The 23,957-nt window shown below is 54.3% G+C and overlaps 10 protein-coding genes across 10 annotated transcripts; 3 read left to right on the forward strand and 7 right to left on the reverse strand.

Annotated features, from left to right (window-relative positions):
- Positions 1–3,251: 3,251 nt before the first annotated feature.
- On the reverse strand, positions 3,252–5,324 carry M421DRAFT_57458 (purine transporter; the record flags this gene model as incomplete). The annotated part of the gene is made up of 7 exons (XM_033595500.1): positions 3,252–3,478; positions 3,531–3,762; positions 3,809–4,289; positions 4,339–4,448; positions 4,503–5,045; positions 5,092–5,181; positions 5,232–5,324. 7 exons carry the CDS (start codon positions 5,322–5,324, stop codon positions 3,252–3,254), a joined length of 1,776 nt encoding a protein of 591 aa, XP_033450943.1.
- A 1,432-nt stretch (positions 5,325–6,756) lies between these two features.
- M421DRAFT_57553 (uncharacterized protein) lies at positions 6,757–8,693 on the forward strand (the record flags this gene model as incomplete). Its single annotated transcript, XM_033595513.1, has 3 exons — positions 6,757–7,233; positions 7,515–7,981; positions 8,123–8,693. 3 exons carry the CDS (start codon positions 6,757–6,759, stop codon positions 8,691–8,693), a joined length of 1,515 nt encoding a protein of 504 aa, XP_033450944.1.
- Positions 8,694–9,305: 612 nt separating this feature from the next.
- On the forward strand, positions 9,306–10,104 carry M421DRAFT_99328 (uncharacterized protein; the record flags this gene model as incomplete). Its single annotated transcript, XM_033598739.1, has 2 exons — positions 9,306–9,633; positions 9,686–10,104. The coding sequence occupies 2 exons, from the start codon at positions 9,306–9,308 to the stop codon at positions 10,102–10,104; spliced, it is 747 nt and encodes a 248-aa protein (XP_033450945.1).
- A 178-nt stretch (positions 10,105–10,282) lies between these two features.
- Positions 10,283–11,276, reverse strand: M421DRAFT_99329 (DUF887-domain-containing protein; the record flags this gene model as incomplete). Its single annotated transcript, XM_033598740.1, has 2 exons — positions 10,283–10,750; positions 10,800–11,276. The coding sequence occupies 2 exons, from the start codon at positions 11,274–11,276 to the stop codon at positions 10,283–10,285; spliced, it is 945 nt and encodes a 314-aa protein (XP_033450946.1).
- A 946-nt stretch (positions 11,277–12,222) lies between these two features.
- Positions 12,223–13,277, forward strand: M421DRAFT_99330 (U2 snRNP-associated protein Uap2; the record flags this gene model as incomplete). Its single annotated transcript, XM_033598741.1, has 3 exons — positions 12,223–12,342; positions 12,390–12,784; positions 12,857–13,277. 3 exons carry the CDS (start codon positions 12,223–12,225, stop codon positions 13,275–13,277), a joined length of 936 nt encoding a protein of 311 aa, XP_033450947.1.
- Positions 13,278–13,593: 316 nt separating this feature from the next.
- Positions 13,594–14,451, reverse strand: M421DRAFT_90543 (Cu,Zn superoxide dismutase-like protein; the record flags this gene model as incomplete). Its single annotated transcript, XM_033597867.1, has 2 exons — positions 13,594–13,981; positions 14,030–14,451. 2 exons carry the CDS (start codon positions 14,449–14,451, stop codon positions 13,594–13,596), a joined length of 810 nt encoding a protein of 269 aa, XP_033450948.1.
- A 1,495-nt stretch (positions 14,452–15,946) lies between these two features.
- Positions 15,947–17,685, reverse strand: M421DRAFT_99332 (uncharacterized protein; the record flags this gene model as incomplete). The annotated part of the gene is made up of 3 exons (XM_033598742.1): positions 15,947–16,813; positions 16,858–17,294; positions 17,391–17,685. 3 exons carry the CDS (start codon positions 17,683–17,685, stop codon positions 15,947–15,949), a joined length of 1,599 nt encoding a protein of 532 aa, XP_033450949.1.
- Positions 17,686–18,698: 1,013 nt separating this feature from the next.
- On the reverse strand, positions 18,699–20,658 carry M421DRAFT_356619 (uncharacterized protein). Its single transcript, XM_033589624.1, has 3 exons — positions 20,219–20,658; positions 19,549–20,170; positions 18,699–19,501 (listed from the first exon to the last, which is right to left on the reverse strand). Exons 1-3 carry the CDS (start codon positions 20,330–20,332, stop codon positions 18,723–18,725), a joined length of 1,515 nt encoding a protein of 504 aa, XP_033450950.1. The 5' UTR covers positions 20,333–20,658; the 3' UTR covers positions 18,699–18,722.
- A 264-nt stretch (positions 20,659–20,922) lies between these two features.
- On the reverse strand, positions 20,923–22,670 carry M421DRAFT_3011 (uncharacterized protein; the record flags this gene model as incomplete). The annotated part of the gene is made up of 2 exons (XM_033589102.1): positions 20,923–21,162; positions 21,213–22,670. The coding sequence occupies 2 exons, from the start codon at positions 22,668–22,670 to the stop codon at positions 20,923–20,925; spliced, it is 1,698 nt and encodes a 565-aa protein (XP_033450951.1).
- A 71-nt stretch (positions 22,671–22,741) lies between these two features.
- Positions 22,742–23,732, reverse strand: M421DRAFT_356658 (uncharacterized protein). The gene has a single exon (XM_033589625.1). It carries the CDS (start codon positions 23,538–23,540, stop codon positions 22,992–22,994), a length of 549 nt encoding a protein of 182 aa, XP_033450952.1. The 5' UTR covers positions 23,541–23,732; the 3' UTR covers positions 22,742–22,991.
- Positions 23,733–23,957: the final 225 nt, after the last annotated feature.

Here is a 23,957-nt window from a genome sequence, read left to right on the forward strand (position 1 = left end):
TTTTAGCAGCGCGTGTGCACACAACAGAGTCAGGTGAATCGATGCGTGGCGACGACATGACGTGTATACCTACGCACATATAACAGTATCTATCTATGCGTCCGTTTGGTCTGCAGCCTCGCCGCGAGTAATGCCGCGTACGGCCTAGCGCTAGTCCAGACTCGCTCCAAACAGACACCGCATCACGGGTGATCCTCGCAACTCGTAGCACGTCTAGGTGTCAGCGACGGCGAGGCGACATCTGTGCACTTGCATGTCTATACGAGCTCGCTTGTCTCCTCACTCGCACTGGGTCTGCTGGATCTACATCCCGCAACATCAGATGGGCCGACCGAGGACATGTACAGGAGCCGTAAAGAGCGGCGCGAGATGATCAACACAGACACCTGTGCGAGAAACAGAAGACGGAAAGCGGTTGCGTGGCGCGAGCAACTGCTGAAAACAACCACTGTGTGAAACAACTCGCAATGCGTCGACGGAGTCATGTCGTTGCTCGGACGAGACAGCACTGCTGTGTCTTGTCCATGATCGGGCACCCTTGCTCCGAACAGCTTTCCTGTGTCGGGCGAGCGACTCCGCTGGAGGAGAATAGCAGCGGCCACGGTGGTATCTGGGCTTGCTGTGTCGGGGCTTGATCGCATGGTGCTTTGGTTGCGTGGGCGTTCAGTTGCTTTTGTATAGCATTTGGCGCGTTTGTTCGGTCAAAGGGCTACTGTGTCTGACCTTTGGCCCCGGACTACATGCGAGTCCAGTAGTCAGTCAGCTGCAGCGCCGGTGGTGCCCTGAGAGTATGAGAAGGGGGAAGGGTCGGCCATGGCAAAGCAATCAGCGAGCGGTTGTAGTGCTGAGAGGCGCAAGAAGGGTCCGCTTTGGAATGAGACACCGCCGACAGATGCGTCTGTGTGGGACGACGATGGACAGAGGCGTGCGGAGATGGGCGGATGTCCGAGGCAGTCGTCGCGCGGCATTCGTTTTGGCGCTGAGCTTCCACGAAGAGATCCTGTGTATAGTACGTCGAGGTCCTTCGCGCTGGCGAACTTGTCGCCCAATGCACCTCGACATTCGAACATATCACCTACGCATCATTGGCGGACTTCGGTGACCCATCTTGCCTGAGCGTTCTGCGAGCTGGAAGGAACATCCTGGACGCAAGATGTGGTATCACCTCACCTTTTTGACCCCTCATCCAAGCGCGCGTTCTGTTCACCGCTTGGTGTTCGGGTTTTGCATGGCTGGTTGCACAGCATGGCCAAGCGGTTGCAAGAGTTAGCACAATGTTCGAGTTCCGCTCCGCGCAGCCATGCGGTCAAGAAAGCGGACAACGAAAATAACGCGGTGGAGATTGTGTCGCTAGATTGAGGCTCGTGTATGTCAGCTGCAGGGCGCCGTGGTACACAAGACCCAAACCTGGGGGCATGGACATGGACGTGGACATGAGCCAGGATACCACGAGAACATCCAGATATCTGGAAGAAGGCCCTGGACCCAAATCCAAAAGCTGGTCCGAGAGCCGGTCGTGTCTGGGGGATAGTGATCGAGGTGCGAGCTTGGAGAGGGACTGCACTGTGCACGTCGAGGATAAGCACGAAAGGCAACGCAGGACGCCTTTGAGAGCCAAGGCAAGGGTCAAGGCATGCAGTTGTATCTCCACTTCGTAAGGATGGCCGTCGAGGGGCGATCACTTGACCTTCCGCTCGTTGGCGAATCTGCCAGGCACCAACGTTTTCACCGCTTCGCCGGGCAAGGCTCACCGTTCAAGGCTGATAATCCGTGTTGACAGATGCAGCATCCAGCAGCCGACTCAATCAATATTTGACCTGGTCGCAATATATGGGGCTCCCCATTGCGTGCATATATCGAACTACCGGGCGGCAGTCGTGCAACGGGCGCGAAAAGGGCATGACGGATAACGGGCGCGAGCCCTCGTCGACAATCTACCCTGCTCGCCTCGACGATCAGCCCATTTCGTTGAGGAGGAGGTCGGTGAATTCAAAGACCCGTCGACTATAATGGTGTGGTCGCGCAGCATACGCGTCGTGCAGGGGAATTGATGAAAGGTGAAGGGTTTCCGACGCAGGTTGATGGGCAAGGGACGGCGGGTCGTCGACACCTTGTGATTCCGTCATCGGCAGGAACGCCCGAAGAGGAAGCAACGACCGTACAACCATGAAGATGATAGCGCAGAGAGTGAGTGAGATTAGCAAGTTTACTTTTTGGAGTTTTCTTTTGAGCTGTGAACTTATCGTGAACCGACGTTTGCGGCCTCATGCACCGGACATCTGGCCCGAGTCCTGCGATGCACCTCGCCAATCGATGCCAACGTCTTCTCTTTGCTTCTTGTACCAGATATTAATCAAATGTAAAAGGGTTTTCGGAGTCCGGGGCCGTGATGGTGATCGTTAGCAGTTACGCGTGCTCAATTCTGAATTCGATGCTGGCTGCATGAACAATGCTGAATTTGTGTTGTTGCATGGAATACCTTGCACAAGACTCGACTTCATGCCTGATCAGAGTCTTTAGAACCCTCGCGCTGTCCGGCGCGTCAGATAGACGGAAACGATCTACAAATAACTCCTGACAGCGACGAGGAACTTGCCTGCGTTGCTTTTGTGGGGTCGATCAAGAGACCAGGAACTGGTATACTCGCGCTCGAGTTCGCCGGACGGCAAGACACGGCTCGGCTCTGGTTACCAAAGCTAGAGCCTTGTGTTCAGCTCCCGAGGCAAGAGAAAGTTTGGCGATCAGCCACAATGTCGATCTCCGATAATGTTCAGAGCTTCAATTTGGTTGATCTTCACTACATAACTATCACGCTTTCGCGATTCATTGTTTTTCTGACATCAGGCCAATATAAACTGTGGTCGAGCTGCAACATGTTATTCCGTGGCAGCAGACTTCAGCGGCTGAAAGACTTGGCCGCCCACACCTAGAGAACATGTGCATAGGGTTCCTCGTCTTAATAGTTGATCTTAGTAGCTAGTCTGTTTCAACTTCGTGGTGGGTGCAATAGCTGCCGCCAGCAGAACGTGCGGTCCCTGAAGCTGCAAATAATGTTTGGTAGGCATTGATGTCGACCTGAACACTGAAGCACCCTTGTCAGCGAGGCAGCCACCAGGAAATTTGGGTAGAGGGCAGCGTTGACAGCAGGAAGACGCGGTAGCGTGGAGTGTGCATTGATAACCCGTTAGGTATTTCTTGTATGAACCACTACCGAAATGAACATTACACAGGTGATGTGTCTACTTCCGAATCTACAACTTTCGCAATACCTTCTCGAGCCTAGGATCTGTTGGGTCATTTGGCTTGATGGTCATCGTATGCATTTCCCGGTTTGAGCCCTTGGATCCAATCCTTTCATGATGCCAGGAAGAAGCGCCGCTTCTGACCGACGCGCCGTCGGCCTTTCGTTTCGGACTAAAACGATCTGAGATGTCTTGTCCAGCTCTGATGAACCAAGGATCTCTGCCACCTGGTTTGACTGAGCCGAATGATTAGCGCCATAGCTGCAACGATTGATGGTGTGTGCTTACTGGACCAATACTCGCGGGCATCAGCATCGTCAGGGACAGCACGGCCACCAGAGATAAGCTGTGTGAGGTAGACCATGCCGTTTAGGGTTGTGTAAATCATGAGACCAGCAATCAGACCGTAGGCGGCGCTGTAGCTAAATGGGATGAACATGAGTGTAACGAAAGCGGGGATGGCGTCTCCAATGTAACGCCAATTGATGCTTGTAACTTGCCGCATCATCAAGCAGCCAACCTGTACAAATGTCAGAAAGTAAAAACGGCTGTGGACGCAAACTCACAATAACGAGTGTGCTGCCGGTAGCCCAAGGCGGGATCGATGCGAAGATGGGAGCAAAAAACATCGCCATGATGAAGCAGAAACCAGTGGTAATCGCAGTGAGACCTGTCTTGCCGCCTTCTGCGATGCCAGCACCGGACTCGATGTAAGCCGTCACCGGGGACACACCCAAAAGAGCGCCAACAGAGATACAGAAAGCATCTGTACAATACGCCAGCGTCGATCGTGGGAAGTCGCCATCCTCTGGATCTACTGCACCGCAGAAGCGAGCCATGGAATACAAAGTTGCCGTACAGTCGATGATGTCCACATAAAGGAATGTGAAAAGAGCGAGGACGAAGTGAGAGGTGTGTTGCCTAATATTCCAGTCCAATGTGTTTAGCGTATGGTTGATAGGGTGGAAGTAAGCAACCCTCTTGAAGTACTCCCAACGCTCATCGCCGATCTGATCATTAGGGAAGTAGGTCACATCGGTGCCTCGTCTATCGAAAGTCAGCGTGTCGGATCGGGAAAAGAAACAGTAATACTCACGGCCATGCGGTGATAGAAACAATCAAGATGCCCACAATCATGGCACTCTTGATCTTGTACATCATCAGATAAGCGGTGACAATACCCCCACACGTGAGTCCAATCCATAGCTAAGTCTAACGTCAGTACAGAAACCCGTACACATGGAACTCCTTTCGACTTACTGTTGGAGACGTCATCGTGTGGCTTGTACATCTGCCAAACTCATCTCTATACTGGTCAGCGCAGCCAGCGAGCTCCAAGGGTGTACTCTTGGCTCCACTGATTGCGCCAATACCAATATCATTGCTCAAGCCAACGAGAGCAAGGAAAAGTCCAATACCACAAGCTGTGGCGATCTTGAGGGAGGTTGGGATGACTTTGACAAGCCACTGACGCATACCTATCAGAGAGAGCCCGATGAAGATGAAGCCTTCAATGAAGACAGCTGTAAGTGCAAGATTGTAAGAAACAGCACCGCTGCCGTGGTAGCCAACGACTTGATACGCGAAGTATGCGTTCAAGCCCATACCAGGTGCGAGTGCGACAGGCATGTTGGTTAGGAAGCCGAAAAGAACAGAGCTGAAGCCTGTAATAGCTGCAGTTGCAGTGATGAGCGATCGGTTGAGATCTTGAACACAGGCTGCATATTCCTGATTTTTCATGCAAAGAGGATCGTTGGCATCATTGCAGACGCAGTTGCCTCCTGTGTCAGCAAGGATTGAGGCCTTCGAACGTTAGTTGGATGCTGCTCCATTTGTTACTTATACATACATTGACAGAAATGACATAGGCCATTGTGAAGAATGTCGTCAAGCCGGCGCGGATCTCCGTCGTAAATCGTGCATTCTTGATCTCTTTTTCCTGTGTTGTCTGTGAGCGACATGTCACCGGCGCAAAATAGCAAGACTTACATGTCCACAGCCCTCGAGTCGAAAGACTCGTCCAAAAGTTGAAGCACCAATGAACGCGTTGACTTTCTCGCAGAATAGCCGAAAAGAATCCATGTTGTGAACTGCTTCGAAGAAAAGGAAACCAGCGACTGTAATGAACAAAAGTAATAAGAAAGGGTGGCGACACGACGATGCCTGATCTACCGTGGAGGTGCCGTATTACGCGTAGCTGATGAATTTGCAAGGAGATTGATTGTACCGGTACCATGAATCGATCAAAAGACTGTTGTAGATGAGAAGGCAATGCAGAGGTGATAGATCATTCCATTGGCGGAAGTTGTGCCTGAGGTAGTTCAAGGTCAATGAATGTTGCAGGTGGGCCGAGTTGTTGGTATCCGCGAGTACACATGCAATAATAACGGATGGCAGCAACCTGGAGATCCACCATCTGGAAATGACAGCCGGCCGCAGCGCGAGGGGCGCAACAGGGCGTTGTACAAGGAACACCTACAGGGGCCTAGCTTTGTATCGCGGTGGAGATGCTCGAAGTCCAACTGGGATTGGTGAGCTAGCGCTGTGATTTTGTGGCTTGCTGAAGCGCATCAGGGGTTGCCCTAGCCATGGTGTTCAGGAACGGCCAATGCAGATCCATGCTGCATTCTGAGTGGTGGACGATAGATCATCTCCATGGTGCTTGCTTCGTAGATGCATCTGCTGCGAAACGAACAGCCCGCTGAACTTTCTAACGTCCCCTGCTAAACTCGGACCATCCACCGGCACTACCGCGGAACCTCAGTTCACACCGGTCATTTCTTCCCGCATTTGTTTGCGATGTGAATGGTCTGATCCTTGTGTTTTATGTTGAAGACAAACCTTATGAGCATGTAGGCTAATGCGATTGTCCGCCACAGTTGCCCAGTTGGCAGCTTTTCTCAGATTCACCGGCAGCCTGATTGTTTCTGCAGCCCACTTGCACTTTCATCAAGCCAGGGTGAGCCACAAAAATGACGGCGACCTGGAACATGGTGGTCCTGCGGCACAGACAGGCTAGCCACCTGTCCCTGCAGTACGACGTAGGCGTTTTCCCTTTCCGACAGACGTCTTGTCGGTGCGAAAGTTTGGACACGCGCTTACCACGTGTGGACTACAACCCCAGTAACATGGGTAGGATCCCGAGGGTCATCACGGTCCAGCCATGGACCTGCGCACTGGCATTCTGGTACGACGGCATGGCCAGAGGGTGGCCCTTCGCCAACCCGAATGTGACAACTCTCGTTGTTCTGCTTGAATGAGCCAATGAAGCCACACCGCAGGCGGCATCTCTTAGCTTCCCTAGCGCAGTGAAAGGACCCGTTGCGCAATCCGCTTTGACGGCTGCGACGTCTTCCCCGACATCCCTGCTTGATGTCTTACAATGCCATGGACTTGTGCCCTGGCGTGCGATCGTCATCACTCATGATACTTGTTCGCTCGTTCTCCTCCAGAACTGGTGGAGTCTAGCCTAGTGACCGCTCCAGTACATATCCCCAGGACAGGACGATTGACGATGTTTGCGGCCGATCTATCATGGCAGATGGGCGAAAGCGTTGGACAGCGAAGAGAGCGGAAGGCGCGTGAACGTCCGTCTGGAACACCCTCAGTCAGGACTTCGATGACCTCGAGGAGTTCCAGCTCAAACGATCGGCAAGAATGGTGGACGTCCGGACTAAACAAGATCAAGGCCAAGACGTCCTCAAAATCATCGGGAAAAGGACGACCAGTAACAAGCCCATCTTCGAATTCCCAGCAGACATCTGATCCACCACCACTTCCACTCGTCCGCGAGACAATTGCGAGAGACCGCCCAACATGGGATTCCGAGCTTCCACACCATCTGAAGGAGCAAGTTCCGAACCCTGCATACACGTTCTCGAAGTCGCTGTCGCCAACCTTGCCGTCTGGTGGTTCCATGGACATTCTGGAGTGCGACGTTCCCGAGCTCGAAGGTGACATATCATCACGCTATACGCACTCGATCGTCTCTGTAGCTTCGCGTACGCATATCTACTCAGTAGAATCTGATTCCAAGCTGACTTTCATTCAGGCGACCATCATTGGGAGCTGAAGACACTACCGCCCGAAGCTCTAGGTGGGATTGACGGAGTGCATGCGTACGAACCATACTCCCTGGCTTCAATTGATACAAGGACAAGTGTTGGGTCGCGTGAACAACAGGAACCCATACCGGTCCCGAGGGCTGATGTGGTCGGCAGAGAGAAGCGGTCAGCAGATTGAGCTCCTACATGAGAATACTAACTGACCGAGCATAGAAGAACAATTGTCCCAAGAATTGAGACTCGCATGGATGAGGATTACGGCCCCCAAAAGACCTCAAGTCTAGATACTGCAAGGCATATCGAAGTCGAACCGAAAGTAGCAGCTTGCAGACCACTGGCTCAATGGGACAGTCTCTCGCCCATGATGGTACCCAAGGATTTCCGGAGAGTGTCGGCATCTCGACCAGTCAAGGCCACTGGTACACAGCACAACACAATCGTGCGAACGCGATTCCAGCGTTTCATGCAGAGGCTCGAAAGTGCGGGACCACAACTTGTCTTAGACCGGATGAAGGAATCCCAGCAAGATTCTGCGGATTCGGAAGAGGAATTACTCGAACAACAGCTTTGGTTATTGACAGGGTTCCAACTGCAAAATTTAGGCAAGGCACGGGTCGTCCCGAAACCGCAGTGTGACACCGGCAAGATCCTGGAACTCTATGGTAACCTCTGTAAGTGAACGTCTCGCTCGAGCTGCGCTGCTGTGTATCGTCTAACAATGATGTCAGCTGAGGTCTACCAGTCATCTGCGATGCACACAAACCAAACGGTACACTTCCTCACTACAAAACCGCAGCGTACTCTATCCCTTCCTAGCAATGTGTCTTACCTGACGGTACGCGAATTCGGAACTGTACCTTTGCCGTACCCAGAAGATTATTTCTCGCACATCCGCGCATCGACCTTGCCGTCTTTGGTCCCCTCCGCAAAGCTGCCCGAATTGTTTCGAGAGTGCTATAAGCTGCTCGCCCCAGGCGGTCTGCTTGAGATCAGGATCATGGACGCGGCCCCTGTACGCAGGACGGCCGGTCCCATGATGCGAATGTGGATTGAAGACAGATTGTCAGTTAACTTGGAAAAGCTTTTCCGTTGCTCGAAACCATGCTCGCTAGTGTCTGGCTGGCTGGCGGAGGCAGGCTTTCAACTGAGTGAAGACAACGACCAGGGGCTTCAACTGCCGTGCGCTTTCGATCCAACTTCAAATGACGTTGAACAGGAGCTTTCGACTATGATAGGTCAAGCGCTGTGGAAAGACATCTGGGGTCCATTCGTTCAGGACTTTCCTGATGAGCCAAAGTGGTGGTGGGAAGAAGATATCATCGTGCAAGAGTGTCTGAAGAGGAAAACAGTGTTGGAATGTCGCTCATTGTATGCGTACAAAATATGAAGGTCGCATGAGAGGAGCGCTTCGCAACACAAACAGTCGTTGCGAATCATTAGGGGGACGAGTTGTAATTTCTGGATACCCTTGTTGCATTTTGACGTCGACGTTTTCGGTCCTAGCCCAGCAGTAGAGGCAAATCAAGCCGTGGGAGCTTCCGAAACGTCTCGTTTATCGTCTGCAGTGGTCTGGAGAATGAAGATAAACTTCTGCTGCCACTCCACTCAGGGTCTTCATTGCTAGCGCGATTCCACATGTGACCCCGCGTTTCCTTTCTGCAGTCATGAAAGCATCAACAACAACACGTCAATCAGCATGATTCGAAGCCATGGCCCGTCTCTGTGATTAGATTGTCACGGCTTCAGTCAGACCACGTTGGAATGTTTTGAGAGGTTTGGCTGTCGCGTCCGTGCGACGGCCCCCGTTTCAATGCGCTGCAAGCTCCGAACGCCTCCTGGCTGTGCCTCAAAAGTGAGCCTCCCTGCAGAAGATTCGGTCGGTGATCTCGAATCCTCGTCGGCTTCTCCGAACATCTTACCAGCTAGCTACGTTGGCCTCCCTTACTCTTGAGCATATTGCCGGCCTCGACCACGGCTAGAATCGAGTCATCCTATCGCCATGCTTAGCAAGCTTACAACACAAATCGCATTGCGGAAAGCCGGGCTGGGCGGAATAAAGATACCGGATCCGTTTGCCGCCAGTGAATCGAAAAGCTCGAAAAGCACTCAAGGTTCAGAGGGAGGGGGCTTTGCAAACCCCTTTGCCAACGTCAAATGGGGCGCACCCAAGGCCTTCGCTTCGTGGACGACTCCACCTCCAACGCAGTTTCCGGTACAGCCGGCGCCAGTCGCTGGTGATAAGGCCAAGTCTAGTGTCAGGCTCCGGTTTCCAGCAGTCGATGGGAGACCTTGTGTTGTGTTATTCTTAAGATACTGCGGTTGTCCCTGTACGTCACAGTTGTTGGATGTCTCAGTGTTCGCAAAACTAATTCAGTGCAGTTACAGAGAAGCTATTCCTCCACCTTCGGTCCTTAGCGAACAGGCACACCTCAATACACTTCGTCGTCGTATCACATTGCACTCAAGCCGCTACCAACGAATGGGTGAAGAAACTAGGCGGACCGTGGATGTTGGATATAATTGTCGACATAGACAGAGAGCTCTACGCGCTCTGGGGACTCGGCATCTCGAGCTACGCTCATGTGCTCAACCCGCGGAACGGCTACAACCAATACATGCTCGGCAAAAAGGAAGGCGTGTGGGGGCAAGAAGTTGGAGAAGGGGGTTGCAGGTGGCAGACGGGCGGCGCGTACGCCATCGACGGCCGGGGCATCGTCAAGTGGTCCTACCCCATGAAGAGTGTCGACGACGCAATACCGATCGATGAAGGCATCAAGGAGCTCGGGATTGTTCGCTGATAAGATACCCAATACGACAATGCATCATACATATCACCAGAGTACGCGCGTGTGGAAGGCAGAACAAAGAACGACTTCACCACGCATCGGTCCAGGACAGGCTTTCAGGCTAATATTGCATTACGTTTTCTGTGCCCCAGCATGCAAACTCAAGCCTACTGCTTTACATAGTTCGTGCCTACTGGCTCTTCTTGGCCGTCGACTCCTCCGCGGGAACGAACCTCTTCCTGACAGCCTTCACCATTTGGCTGAACCAGTACACGTTCAGGAAGCTCAACGCGGTATTTCCCACGAGATAGATAGTAACGAGCCACGTGGGCAACTCAGTGATCTCGCAACTGACCGGACCACCATACGCCCTGCCACTGGCGTTTCGTCCACACATATCATCACCCAGTAGCAGATTCGTCATCTGGGAAGCCGGTGTCGTCAAGGCCTTGTAAATGTCCGAGTAGATCATAACTGACTGGTAGGTGCCCCAAATGACTCGACAGGCGAAGAATGTGAAGAGCAGTGCAATACCGTTGTACAGTTGGAGCTTCGATCCGGTCATACCGAGCTTGTCGCAGAACCAGTGAATGTTCAGAAATGGCGTGGACAGCTCGTACAGGATGAAAGAGAGACCGTAGTAATTTCCAAACGGTTTCTGCAGTCGTGTTAATCCATGTAAGTCCAATCAGGCTGTCTGTACGTACGAAACCAATACAAGTGATAGCCAGGGCACCTATGGCATGCACCAAAGCACCGATACCGCAAATGTCAAAATGGGTAAGGCAGACTTGGAGATCCCAGAGGAAGTAGCCAGCTGCGAAGCCCTGAACCATACCGCTTGCTGGTGTATAGCCCCACAGCCTGCCTTTCCAGTCCATCTCTTTCCTCTCTGGGTCGCTGAAGATCACATAAAGTGCAGCACCGTTGATGAAGAGGGCTTGGATCATCGAGACCCAGTGGATATCCCAGTTCAGGCGTGTCCGCCTGTTAAAGCCCGCATACATCTTCGGGCACATGAGTCGAGAGACCGCCGGCGACAGTCCATACAAGATGGCATGGTACGCAAGGAAGCCGACCAGGATCTCGTGAACGTGATACGGCATGGTCTTCAGGTCCAGCTTTTCAGCCAGAGGCTGCGTGAGCTGGACCAGCATCGATGGCGGCGGTATTGGGTCCCGCATGGCGTGGAAGGTTGGAGGTAAGAAGGCAGACATCACAAAAACAAGCTCAAGTAAGCTCTCGAAAACGGCTGGAATGGAGGGCACACTAGCAGCGGCGGTAGCCACATGTTTAATAGAGCTCTACACATCTTGCAGGGGCAGCTTCGCCGGCCGTAAGGTTTCCTCGTGAGCAACAAAAGCCGCTCGGAAACAATCGATGCCGCAGTCGCGCCTGATCTTCGAGACAGATGGTGCCAGGCGGGGTTTAGAGGGGTCTTGGGCGATCGCGTCAGGAACAAGGGTTGGGCCGGCCAGTTTCTGCCGGCTGCGCGCGAAGCGAGGAAGGTACGAAGCAGCTCTTGAATCATGCACCGGACAGAGCTTCATCACGCTTCAACAACAACAAGAACAACAACAACAAAGCCACTACGACGTCGCGACTTGCTGCTGTTGCAGGCGTTCAGAAGATCTTCGCTACATCTCGCCAAGCGCTGTGTAGGTCTATCCGCGCCCTCGAGATGGCGGCATCCAAGGGCAAGCCCTTTCGAGAAACTAACGAAGGGAATCTCAAACAGCGGTTCTGCCCACACTTTTGAAGGCCACCACATCCTGAAACCCACAACTGAAGGGTGATCCCATCGATCCGGAGAAACATCGTCCCCGTCGAAGTCACGCGTTCCTGTCGCCTAGCTCACCGCCAAACTTTTCTGCCAGCACCGACACCAGCGAGCTTGAAGCTGTCTTCGATACAGCCAACTGCGCAGCGGCGATATTGCAACGCGCTCATAAAGATCAGCTAGACTGTCACCTGTTCTGAGTCCTCGAAAGGAACAATCCAGAGATTATCCGGGAAGAGTGTCGATCGAAGCTACTATTGCAACGCTTTCGCGCGACTTCTTCAAGCTCTTGACGACATAGTCATAGATTTCTTTGCGTTGGCTTGCGCCTGTCACGTCCCGCCGCGAACATGATGCACGAAATCATCGACAACCCTCTGACAGAGGCTGAGATCGTCACCTCCGAGACATCCATGAACGCACAGACTGACCCACCCAGCAAGAAGCGTAAGAACACGCAAGCAGCAGATGTAAGCGTTCTCCGCGTTTGACCAATTCCCCTTCTAACACGATCCAGGGGATCAAAAAGCCCAAAGTCCAAGAAAACCGCGCAATCTACGTCAGCAACCTCCCCCGCGACACAAACGAGACCGAAATCGAAGACGAGTTCAAGAAATACGGCATCATCGACCAGGGCGCCGACGGCAACAAGCGCATCAAGATGTACAAGGATGAAGCCGGGAACTTCAACGGCGACGCGCTGATCGTGTACTTCAAGAAGGACAGCGTCGACCTGGCCATCCGGATGATGGACGAGTACTACTTCCGAATCGAGGACCAGTCGCAAGGCGTGATACACGTGAAGGAAGCAGACTTCAGCTACAAGAAGCACAAGGACGGGGACGAGATCAAAAATCAGCTGTCGCGGAAGGACAAGAAGGCGAGCGAGCGAAACCGGGCCGAGTTGAACCGGTGCGTTGCCCTTCTTATCATGTTCCACCACCTGGGGACCCAAAAGTGTGGCCAGAGCTAATGTGCATACAGCAAACTCGCGGAGTGGTCCGACAACGAAGAAGAAGTGGCCGAAGCCTTTGCGCCCAAGAAGAACAAATGGGCCAAGGTATGTATTCTGCGGTACGCATTCACGCTTGCCGAGCTCGACGAAGACGACGCCGCGATCCTTGAGATCAAGGAGGACATACGCGAGGAAGCCGAGACGTTCGGCGACGTCACAAATGTCACGCTGTATGACAAGGAGGCGGATGGCATCATCGCGGTGCGGTTCAAAGAGTTTGAGGGCGCGGAGAAGTTCAAGGAGGCAATCCACGGCAGGCATTTTGGGGGGAGGAAGCTTGAGGTCACGCTCGCAGAAGATAAGCCGAGATTCAAGAAGAGCGCAAGGGGCGAGGAGCCAGATAGTGACGAGGAAGAGCGCAACCTCGACCGGCTTGCGAGGCAGCAATAGACGGGCGATGTGTAGAACGATACCCAAGAAACACAGTTAGACAGTCAGTTCAAAAGCCATACTCAGGTTTGGTATCTATTTTTGGTCCACTGTAGATTCCTCCATTATGGTATCGAAAAAGTCAATGTACAAGAAAATGCCTCTAAATTAGGCCTGCCATGCAGAGAAAAAGAGCTGGAGCTGACGCAGCTCAGTGGTATCGATGCCAATCGCCCGGAACGCCAGTATGCACAAATATCCTTGGTTGAGACATCCCTTCTTTTAAGGTGTCACAGCACAGTAATCCTAGTCAGTCAACGCGCGTGTGACATGTTGCTTAGAGCAACAGAACCGCTGCGGCGGCGACGACGGCACCAGCAGCACCGCTGGCGAACTTAGTCGCTGCGTTGGTGAACTCCACAGGAGCGGACGAAGAGGCGGAGCTGGGCGAGATGGGGACAGCTGTAGTGGCGGACGCCGTGCCAGTGGGTGTGGCCGGAGCACTGCTGTTGTAACCTCCGCTGCCAGTTGGAAGAGCGTAGCCGGAGGAGACACTGGTGCTCAGGTTGATGCTCGAGACAGGATAGCCGGACTCCTCACCAGCGGAGAGCTGGGTGAAGTTGGCGCAGGCAATGCGGGTCTTGTTGGACAAGTGGACGACGACAGACAGATTGCCAAAGTAGGCGTTGCTGTCAGGTCGAGTAGCTGAGTAGAGATCGACGTATCTATTCATTGTCAGCACATCGGTCTTGGTGGATCTCTGGTCAACTCACTCTTGCGACCACTCCTGCGCAGTCATATTGCCGAACTTGCCGCTCAAGTCACCAGTCTGGCAGGTCTCGGGCTTGCTGGAATCACAGATCGGAACCTCACCGCGCTTGTAGGGGTCGAGGTGAGCGCCAGTGCCGGTGCAGTTGCCATCAGAAGGGACGGGCTTCTCGTGCAGGTGGTACATGAAGGGGCCGCCCTCAGCGGGCAGACCGGAGATGGAGACGGTGAACTTGACGCCGTTGCCATCCTCCACAGACACAGCAGCGACAGAGCCGCGGACGGTGTACTTGGTTTGCTCAGGCAGCGTGGCAACGTAGGAGACGCCCTTGGGGTTACCGCTGACTACAGGAGCAGGGACAACAGCCGACGACTGGGCAGTGACAGCCGACGTCGCGGCGATGAGCGAGAGAATGGAGGCGCGCATGTTGAGGGGATGTAAAGAATGGGGTACTGGAGCTTTGTTTAGCGCGTGTCGAAGGTGGGTTGAGTGAGCGATGCGAGAGCGTGTTCGTGGAGAGGAAGGGTTCAAATAAACAAAGCCAAGCTCTTTAAATTGCGGTGAAAGGCGAAGTGAAAGTGAAGGGGAAGGCGCAGTACTTACTCTTTCTAACAAAGCAGTAACAATGGCAATCGATTGTTTAGGGCAAAGCGCAAGCACGACTGGCCAAACGACAAGAATGCAGCTAAATGCGGAGAAAGGACTTAGACTCAATAAGCTATTACTGAAGACGGAAGTGACCTCAAGGCCTGAAGCGGGCGCGTACTCAGCTATATACACGCCAGGCACAGTCACATCCGCATTCGACCCGACCAGGAGGCTGGCTGTGTGACTGAGCCCTACAAGAGCCATTCACACCGTGCCGCTCCTCTTGAGCAGACCTTACCGGTACCGCATGTGCCACAGCCCGAGCAGCTACTCCCTGAGTCCACTTCCCTTTCAGTCCCGAGCTTGCCATTGGCCGCCAAAGGAGAAAGTCTACACGTCAAACCGCCTGCTCTGTGCCCTAGATTGGAGGAACGGCGTTGTTGCATATCGTTCGGCGCCCGAATGTAAGCCTGCGCCGGCTGTTTTGAAACGCCCAGACATGTTGGCGGGTGACAGCCAATTGGAGCGCAAAGTTTCAATGTTTAGCGCAGGAACGCGGTCAGGGCGTAGCCAATGGATCGCCGAGGGCGCACATAACCTGAGGTGCCCAGGTGATGGCCACTGAGGGAGGTTGGTGAGCTCTAGGCCACGAGCTGTTGACGCCGCTGTGTATCTCCGCCACATGGCTGCAGCTGCTGTGCTCGCTCCGCAGCGCCTTGCAAATACACCCACGATGCCCTATGATCAGCCCAAGCGCCGTGTTGGTGTTGTAGGACTAGACATCAGATGCTCTCGCCTTGTGCTAAGCTTCGGCTAAAATGACCTTCCAAAAATACACCAGCGGGCCGCAGGACACCTGCTCCAGTGTTTCTCTAGACAAAGACAAAACCCAGACAGCTGACAGCAAACACACCAACGTGTCGACGCTGCTGCCGGAGCCGTCGCTGTTTCGCCCTAAATAGACTGCCAATATACCGAGCCGAGCGTACTGCGAAAATATGCCAGTAGCAGTGCTGAGCAGGTGCTGCACGCCTCCTGGCAGCCGTGACATAGCTGTCCAGCGGCACGGATAAAGAGACGGGAACCGGAAATAAGAGTAAGACAGACGAGATGAACTGACTTACATTGAGGCGTTGAAACAGGGGACGCGCATCTACGTGAAGCAAGGCCAATCTACGCGTCTTTGTGCCACGCAAGAGAGGCAGGTAGGAGCCACGCGCCACATTCTTGGCTGGGGATCGCAATCTTCGGAGCATGCGATTCCTGCCACCTGGCAGCGAGGACCGAAGATTGCCATCGAAGGCTGATGTGCGACGTCCCTCCATGGCCGTGTTCAACGCCCTTCGTTGCGCACCTTGTAGCTCACCCTTGCCCGACACCACCCCGCAATCCTCGCAGCACCAGCGTCCACCAGGTCCTGACCCACGGCCTGGACATCTTTGTACGCATCCGGCGTCTCTTCGAACACCAAGTCTTTCTCGTCGCAGACCACCCAAGTGCCCTCAGCGTCTCCAGCGCGTGGCTGCAGGATGTTCTGCCCTTTGTACTTCTGCGATAAGGAGGAGAGCGCTTTCGTTCGCGACATGCTGCGGCCGGCGCCGTGAGCAAGTGAGAGTGCATTCTTCAGGCCCCACGACGTAGTGTCTGAGAAGGTGGGTGAGAGCATGAGGGTCGGTGTGCCTCGGGATCCTGGAAGAGGTAGGAGAGGGAGGGGCTGGCGCGTCAATGGATTGTAGGTTGGTGCTGCACCTTTGCGGTGGATGTAGACATAGTCCTGAGGTTTCGAGGTGTCGTCTAGAGTAAGTTGATTGGCGAGTCCGTCGAGTGTGGGTGTGGATGATGGAGGTGACGGTGGCCAGGGCACCCGCTCGACGTTGTTGTGCCAGATGTCGACCACCTTGCGTGCGTTGAGAGCAGTCTTACTATGCTCGATGCTCGCAGCATCCACCCCAGGCGTATCCACGTCCGAAAGTCCAAGCCGCCAGTCCTCATTCCCAGGCTCAAGACAAGCCAGAAACCTCATGGCAATGAGATCCCGATTCGCCCTCGCCCACCGACAAGCCCGATCGTGCTCCTTCAAATACTCCTCCGCCTCGAGACTGCCCTCCTCTAGACTGGCCTTCTCCACAGCCGCAAACTTCTTCAGCACACTCCCCCCATACCCGCGACTCCCCGAATGTACAAGCATCACAACGTCCCCCTTCCTCAACCCATCTGCGCATCGGCGTCAGCATCCTCAACGACCTGCACCTCCACGAAGTGATTCCCCACCCCAATCGTGCCAACACTCTTGTCCCACTCCTCGCCCGCATCACAACACCCCTGCTCATCCGTCAGCCACAGCTCCCTAGCCTCCCGACTTCTCCACGGCCCCTCAAGACCGCGCAGCTTCTCAGCAACTCTCCTGCCCTTGTCGCCATCAACAGCACTTCGTGACAGAGAGAGCCGGTACCACGTCATCCCGCACCCGATATCTCCGCCGATCAGCGGGGGATGAATCCATCGCTCCGAGACAAAGACGGCGCCGATGGGGAACCTGGTGCCGGGGTGGAGATCGGGTTGGGCTACTGCGCGAACGATGCCGGGGAGTGTGTGCGCAGTGGTTGTGAGCTGGGTGGTGGCGAGAGATTCAACTGGTGCTTTGGATGCGAGGAGCTCGACGGGACAGGTTGGGTTTGTGCCTGCTGGGGTGTCAGTGTGGGTGGTGTTTGTTGCACGAGAGATGCTAGCGCTCGGAGGGGGAACTTGCGCAAATGTGCTCATGGGGGGTGACGTACCGTGGACGATTGGTGCTTTCTTTAACCCAACGTACTCTTCTCCGGCGGAAACCAGGAGAACGACGTCGTTCTTGATGTTGGTCTTCCAGTCCACTTCTCTGGTGAGTTCCTGCCCTGTTTGCTTGATGAAGACTCGGACCGGTTTCTTGAGCTTCAGCCTTGCCTGTGCTGTCTTGAGCACCAGTGACCGAACGGAGTTTGCAGCTACGGGATCTGCGACGGCGGAGACGGGAGCGAGTAGCAGAGCTTTTTGCGACTGCTGGGCGTTGCTTGCAACTGTGACGCGCGTGGCCATGGTCGAAGACGTAGTGACGGGAAGATGTGTGGACGTAAGTCTCAGGATATCGAAAAGGCGTTGAAGGTGTGTAGTGGTGTCAGTAGGGCGAGGTCGCTCGTCAAAACTAGGTTGTCTGTTGTTTGCGTTCCAGATGGCGCATATGGTATTTGTACTATGCGTACGATGACGGTCAGAGGTGAAGATGGTCACTAGCGCAATTCTACTCATCCTCGACTCATCCTCGCACATCAGTGACGCTTTTACTGCCACGCAGAAGGTCCAGCGATAACGACGTAGGAAGTGGGTAATGACTTTTCTGGAAGCATTGGGTTTCGGTTATTTCTACCGAAGTATTCGTCTGATCAAGATGTATCACTGCTCTTGCAGAATAAATCACACATTCAGATGCTCAGAACGTCGGACGCGTTTTGTGATATCGTGCAAGTACTCTGGAGAGCCATAGCCCTGCTCAGCCCTGCTCAGACCTTCCGGAATTGACTAGCGTTTCGGTCGCTGGGCAAAGAGCTCCCCCTGCTTCTTGCTCTTCACCCCTGCGTGGATTTCCGCTTCATTCTGTCTGCAAGTACTGTTCTGTCCGCAAGTACCGAAGAGAGTGTTTACTTGCAGAGTATGAGCCAGCGAACGAAAGAGATCTTGTCGGGCAGCGCGCAGCTTGAGCTTGTTCCGCTGCTCAGTAACCTCCAGCACCTCCTGGTATTCGTCCATGCACGACCGGCGCACCGAATCCCTCCTGCTCCAACTCCGCGCGCCGAATGCATCAGCCTCGCCTGTTTATCTCATCCAACTCTCTCAGCCGCCTCGTGTACTCCAATAGCTGCGGAGAACTCTGCTCATTCAGCTCTTCATGGGCAAGTGCAAGCCTTCTCTTCCTGTTCTGTTCTTCAAGCAATCTTAGCTGATCCGCATAGGACAGATACTTGCTCGATTTCTGCACCGGATCGCGCCCAGGCAACGGGTGGCGCCAGAAATCCTCATCCTGTCCGCTAGCCGGCATAAGACTCTCATCTTGAATCTTCCGACTCTCAAAGAAACGTTCATCGGTGGTAGGACGAGTTGACGTTGGAAGTTGAAAACTGTGCGGAGAACACGTCAGTCATCAACGACTCGCCCGTGACAGGAGACTTTTCAGGAGAGGTCTCGTACGTTTCGTAGTAGGACGGCAGCTCGAAGTCGTTGGCTGCGTGGTTGAGGATGTTCGGGTCGATGCCGGGGATCTGGGTTGTTATGTCTGCTGGACCGGCGCCATGCTGAGTCGTAGATGGTGCGGAGGTTTGGCTGCCGTTGATTTCAACCATCTTGTCGCCTTCGACGCGGACTTCTCGGTCGCGAAGTCGGCGCATGAGCTCGAGGAATTGCGAGTTCTGGAACTTCTCGCTCGTGTTGTCTGCTACTCTCTCCAGCAAGTGGCCTGCGGTGGCTGCCATCTCATCGTCGTCGTTCATCTTTGGCTGCTCCTGCTGCTGCTTGGGCTCTTGCTCTGTCGTTTCGTTGTGCGGCGTCTTCATGTATCCCGCATCGTCCAGCTCCTGCCAGATCGGCTCTTGACTCATGGGTACTCGAGCGCCCAGCGGGTAATGTGACATGATCCTCTGGTTGATGGCCGCGATCAGACCATCCGCACGTGTCCTGACTTCCTGTGGAGCTCCGCGGTCCACGATCCGTTGCAACGAGTCGACAATCCACCTCGCTTCGTTCGCATCCTGTACCAGATCACCGCTCCTCTCCAAAATGCCCATATTGTCGAGGTACGACACGGCCTCTTCGGTGCGGCCGAGGCCCATCTCGCTCCAGACCTGGATGGCCGAGTAGACGGCTAGGCCAGTGTTAGCAGACATGGCACAGCAATCTGATACTACACACCTGGCCGTGTTTCCCGTATCCGTATAAGAAGAGGATCCTCACTTGTCCGGGTGAACTCGCCCATGACCTCGGGGTTCATTGCTCGAGACTGCGCTCGCTGTGCTTCTGCTGCTGCCTCCGCCTCTGCCGACTCGAAGGCGTCTTGTTGCGCCTGCGCAAACGCCTGCTCGAAAGCGGCTTCGTCGAATGCCGGTCCCTGCGCTGTCTGCTTGCCTTGGGCTACTTGCGACAATTGCGCGCTGGGCTGGAAGCTGTTCTGCATGTACGAAGGCCCCGCGAACCCGCTTATACCGTAGTTCTGCATGCCACCGAACGCGTTCTGCTGCTGTGCTGGAGCAGCTGGACTCTGCTGCCTCATAAAGTCCTGATGCCATGCGGACGCCGCATTCCCTGCCTGAGGCCGCAACTGCAGGGTAGGCGCAGGCTGACCCGTGATATTCAAACGTTGGAAGTCCGAAGCCCAGTCCGGCGCCTGCTGGGCATGTGCAAATTGCGGCGGAGGCGTCGCGAACTGCTGGGGGAAGTGCTGGAAGTCTGGCTGCGGCGGACCGGGGCGACCTTGCTGGAAGGCATCAAACTCAGAATCGACACCAGCATTTGGGCCTGGGGACGATCTGAAGCCCTGCACACGGTGAGCACGTATCCCCGTCGGCGTGACATGTGAACTGACCTGCGCTGGAGACTGGCGGCCGACGAGACGGTCTTGCTGCAGGGTCCGATCAACGGAGCTGTGTTTCTGGAAATTCTGCAGAGCGTTTGACGGCCCGCAAGATGCGTCCGCCATGACTGCAAGAAACAAAGGGTATCACACAAAAACGCAAAGACAAACTGTGGAAGAAGAAGCGTGCGGCGCGTCAGGACTGTCAAATGTCCCGCCGTGTCGGACCAGAAGTACCGAGGCTTGCTCTGCGGGCCGAAGTATTTACCACGATCAGATGTCATCACCCGTGGACTGCGAGCCCCACATGCAGTCACTGGATTAGGAACGAGCGTCATGTGAGCGCTGCTTGCTTTTGTTCAGCTGCCCGGCGATGAAGCGACGCGCCCGCCTGCTGAACCTTCTGTCCTGAGTGGCGAGCGGCCGAGACGGTTACACACGACCGGTGAACAGCTGAGAGCTTGTTGAGATAAGATTTTGATCTTGACATCATCGTCACGCTTGTATGCAAGAAGACGCAGCTGCCCAGATGGACTGCACGCAATACCTGTATTTTGTGGAGATCCAGCTGCCCTGAAGAGCCAGACGCTACATAATCAATGGAACACGAAATGCTCCTCAGAGCTGACAGGGTGTGAGCGAGGAGAATGGTATACGCGTTAGAAATAATATCAAAGCAATGCTCCAACTCCAACATTAGCTACTGTAAGATGCTTCTATCTGAAAAGCATTTCACAGAGCGTTACGTTCTTTGCCGGGCGTGAGATGTCGCTGCGAGACCTCGACCTGGACTTCTTGCGTACGAAGGCGTATTCCTTCTTGCCGTGGCGGTCGCGACCATCTGCTTCGATAAAGAGGTGGTGTCCATGGTTTGAACGCAATCGCCTTGTGTGCTCGAAGAGGATGTCGGTCTCCCTCTGGTTCATCTCGCGGAGTACGATGATGTAGCTGGGATCCTAGGTTTGTTAGCACACAGATCTTGCGTGAGAGTGCGGTGGTCACTTACAGCATCGTACTCGTAGGGAATGTCGTAGTAGTGCAAGGTCTCGATGTCGAGATACTCCCTCCTAATCTTTGCGTATGTGGGCTGAGGTGCAATGCGCAGTGGATTGTGTGGTGTCAGGCCGACCTGCTGCTGCTCCAGCTTCTTCTGCTGTTCGGGGTGAACCATGGCTTGGATTTGGTTCTCCTGGAAGCCGAATTGTGCCAGGCGTTTGCGCATGGCCGCTTCAAGCTCTGCATCCTCCTTATCTTGCTTGGCTTTCTCAGCAGCCTTCTTTGCGGCTTGCCTGCGCATGAAATCCTCGTATTCTTCCTGCTCCTTCTTTGCTTGGGCCTTCTTCTCGAGCTCCATCTGCAAGAGTAGCTCCTCGCGTTGCTTCTTTGCCTTCTCTGCGTCGAGGACCTTCTTGCGCTCGTACTCGTAGACGATGCGCTCCTGCTCGGCTCTTGCTTTGGCCTCTTCTTCAGCTTTTCTTTTATTGTAGGCATCTACCGCGGCCTGTTCAGCCTCCCTCGCTTTCTTTGCAGCGGCCTCACGCTTGACTTGCGCTTCTGCAACGATGCGCTCCGCCTCCTTTTCCTGTGCCTTTGCTTGTGCATCACGCTCGCGCTGCTCCTTTTCGAATTTCTCTCTCTGCTCTTGTACCAGACGTTTTCGCTTCTCGTCAGCATCCCTCTCTTCTCTCTCATGATCAGCCAGGATCCTGTCCTTCTCCGCTTTCTTCTCTCTCAGCTCTTTTTCAGCCTTAGCTTTGCTGTCAGCGAGAATGCGCTCCCTCTTGTCTGCTTCGTCGCGAAGCGCACGCTCACGTGCCCGCTCTTCTCGCTCCCGTTTGAGGTCCAAATCCGTACGCAACCTCTCTTCAATGCATTTGATGCGAGCCTCCTCGTCATCGCGCTCTTGTCGATCCTTGATGTACTTGAGCTCGAGTTTCCTCTTTATGATCTCCTCGCGCCTCTCTGCCTCGATCTTTGCCTCAGCTTCCCTCAGCTTCTGCTCGGCCAAAGACAGCTTCAACCTATCGTCATAGGTGCGATCTGGTGAGTGGCCGTGATGATGATAATGCTCTCCGCGGGAGCGAGATCGTGCCAGTCGCATCTGCATCCTCAGCTCTTCGACTTCGTCATCAAGCCCCCATTCACCGGGCATTCTTCGAGTGCGGCCACGGCCGTCAGCACTGGCCTCGCGGCTTCGTTGATCGGTAGTAGTGCGCATATTGGGGTTGCTCTCATTGTCCATGCGAGTTGTATTGTAGATAGTCACATTGGGGGTCGGCGAGTGACCGGTGGACTTGGTTCGGTGGAGACCACTTGTATAGTGGACTTCTGGGTTGAGGTACTCGGAGATGCGCCGGCCGCCGAGATGCTCGCGGATCTGTGGTTTGGGAACATGGCGAGCGCCGTTGTAGACATCTCTATGATACCACTCATCTTCCTCATAGTCATCGTAGAGGCGCGACATCTTGCAGACACTCAGAGATATCCGTTGGCGAGTATATTGTGTGTCTGAGATGAGAAGAGTCAGAGACCTGCAATAAATGCAACCACCAGCAAACGGTGCTCAAAGGTGTGGGTTCAGGCGTCAGCTGCGAAAGCGGGGCGGTGGTGATGGCTTGCTGAGGGCGGCACAAGCTGACTGATATAGCACACAAATGCAACAGACAAGCAGGTAACGTAAGAAGGAAGGAAGTGTCTGGAAGAACGGCGGACGTATGAGAATTTGAGAGAAATTAAGCAACCGCCATTTTGGGGGCCAAAAGCACAACACTGCACCACGATGCAGCTAGTCATCAGGCAGGCAGCTGTGTCGCCTGGGGCTGAAGCCGGGCACTTGTGCATTGGTCTGCTGCCCGCCAGGCTGCATCCGCGCGAACGTGTGGGCGATTGGACACCTGGTCACGTTGCTGAATCCTTTATCTTTTGAAGACTTTGCGCTGAAGGATGACAGCGTCCTGCGACGTTTGCGACACGGTTGGGGATACTTTGCTGCATATAAGCGCGCTGTCTTGCGCGACTCGGTGGAGGGGTTCAAATGGCTATATTTACCGCTAATGCCGGGCTTGACCGGGAGAGGCCGCTGGGGCGGTTTGTACGAAGGACATCCTGGACATGCTGTCGGCCTCGTCGATCGATGTCTCCAGACCAGAGTAGGATTCGTTGGTGGCCGTGTCGCTGTTGCTGCCACTCGCAAAAGTACTTTGAGGTCTCCTCTGGGACATATCCAGCACGGGAGCGTTTCATGAAACACTGCGCTCATGTGCGTCGCTACAAGCATCGTGACCATTTGCCCGCCGAGGTGCATTGGCAGTCCAGCCGCCGTCCATTTCGGCATTTCAATAACGTGACCATGGCTTATTAGAATCGCTCAAACCTGAGGTGCCTCGTTTGCCTTATTTCTTCCCGTGGAGGCTGTCATGATGAGAATGAGGTGAACGAACAACTGACCCTGAAGTAAGGGAGGGGCCTTCTCATTTCGGAAAGTCCAATCACATAGTGACGCGACTAGTGTGGTGCCCTATACAGCCCCGGATCTTTTCCTGTGAATGTGTGCCCCACTGTGGTTTACATCAACCTTCGATCGAAGCTCATCGACAGTGTCACGCCACGATGCTGGACCTTCCAATGCATGTTCAATCGCTACTTCTAGATCACGTCAGATCTGCAGCCGATCTGAAAGCACTACCTATGTCTAACGTGCACGTCCAGACGTTCTATCGCGACACCGCGCCTGTATTAGAACACACGACTC

This window comes from Didymella exigua, assembly GCF_010094145.1.
Source record: "Didymella exigua CBS 183.55 unplaced genomic scaffold M421scaffold_7, whole genome shotgun sequence".
Taxonomy (NCBI): Eukaryota; Fungi; Ascomycota; class Dothideomycetes; order Pleosporales; family Didymellaceae; genus Didymella; species Didymella exigua.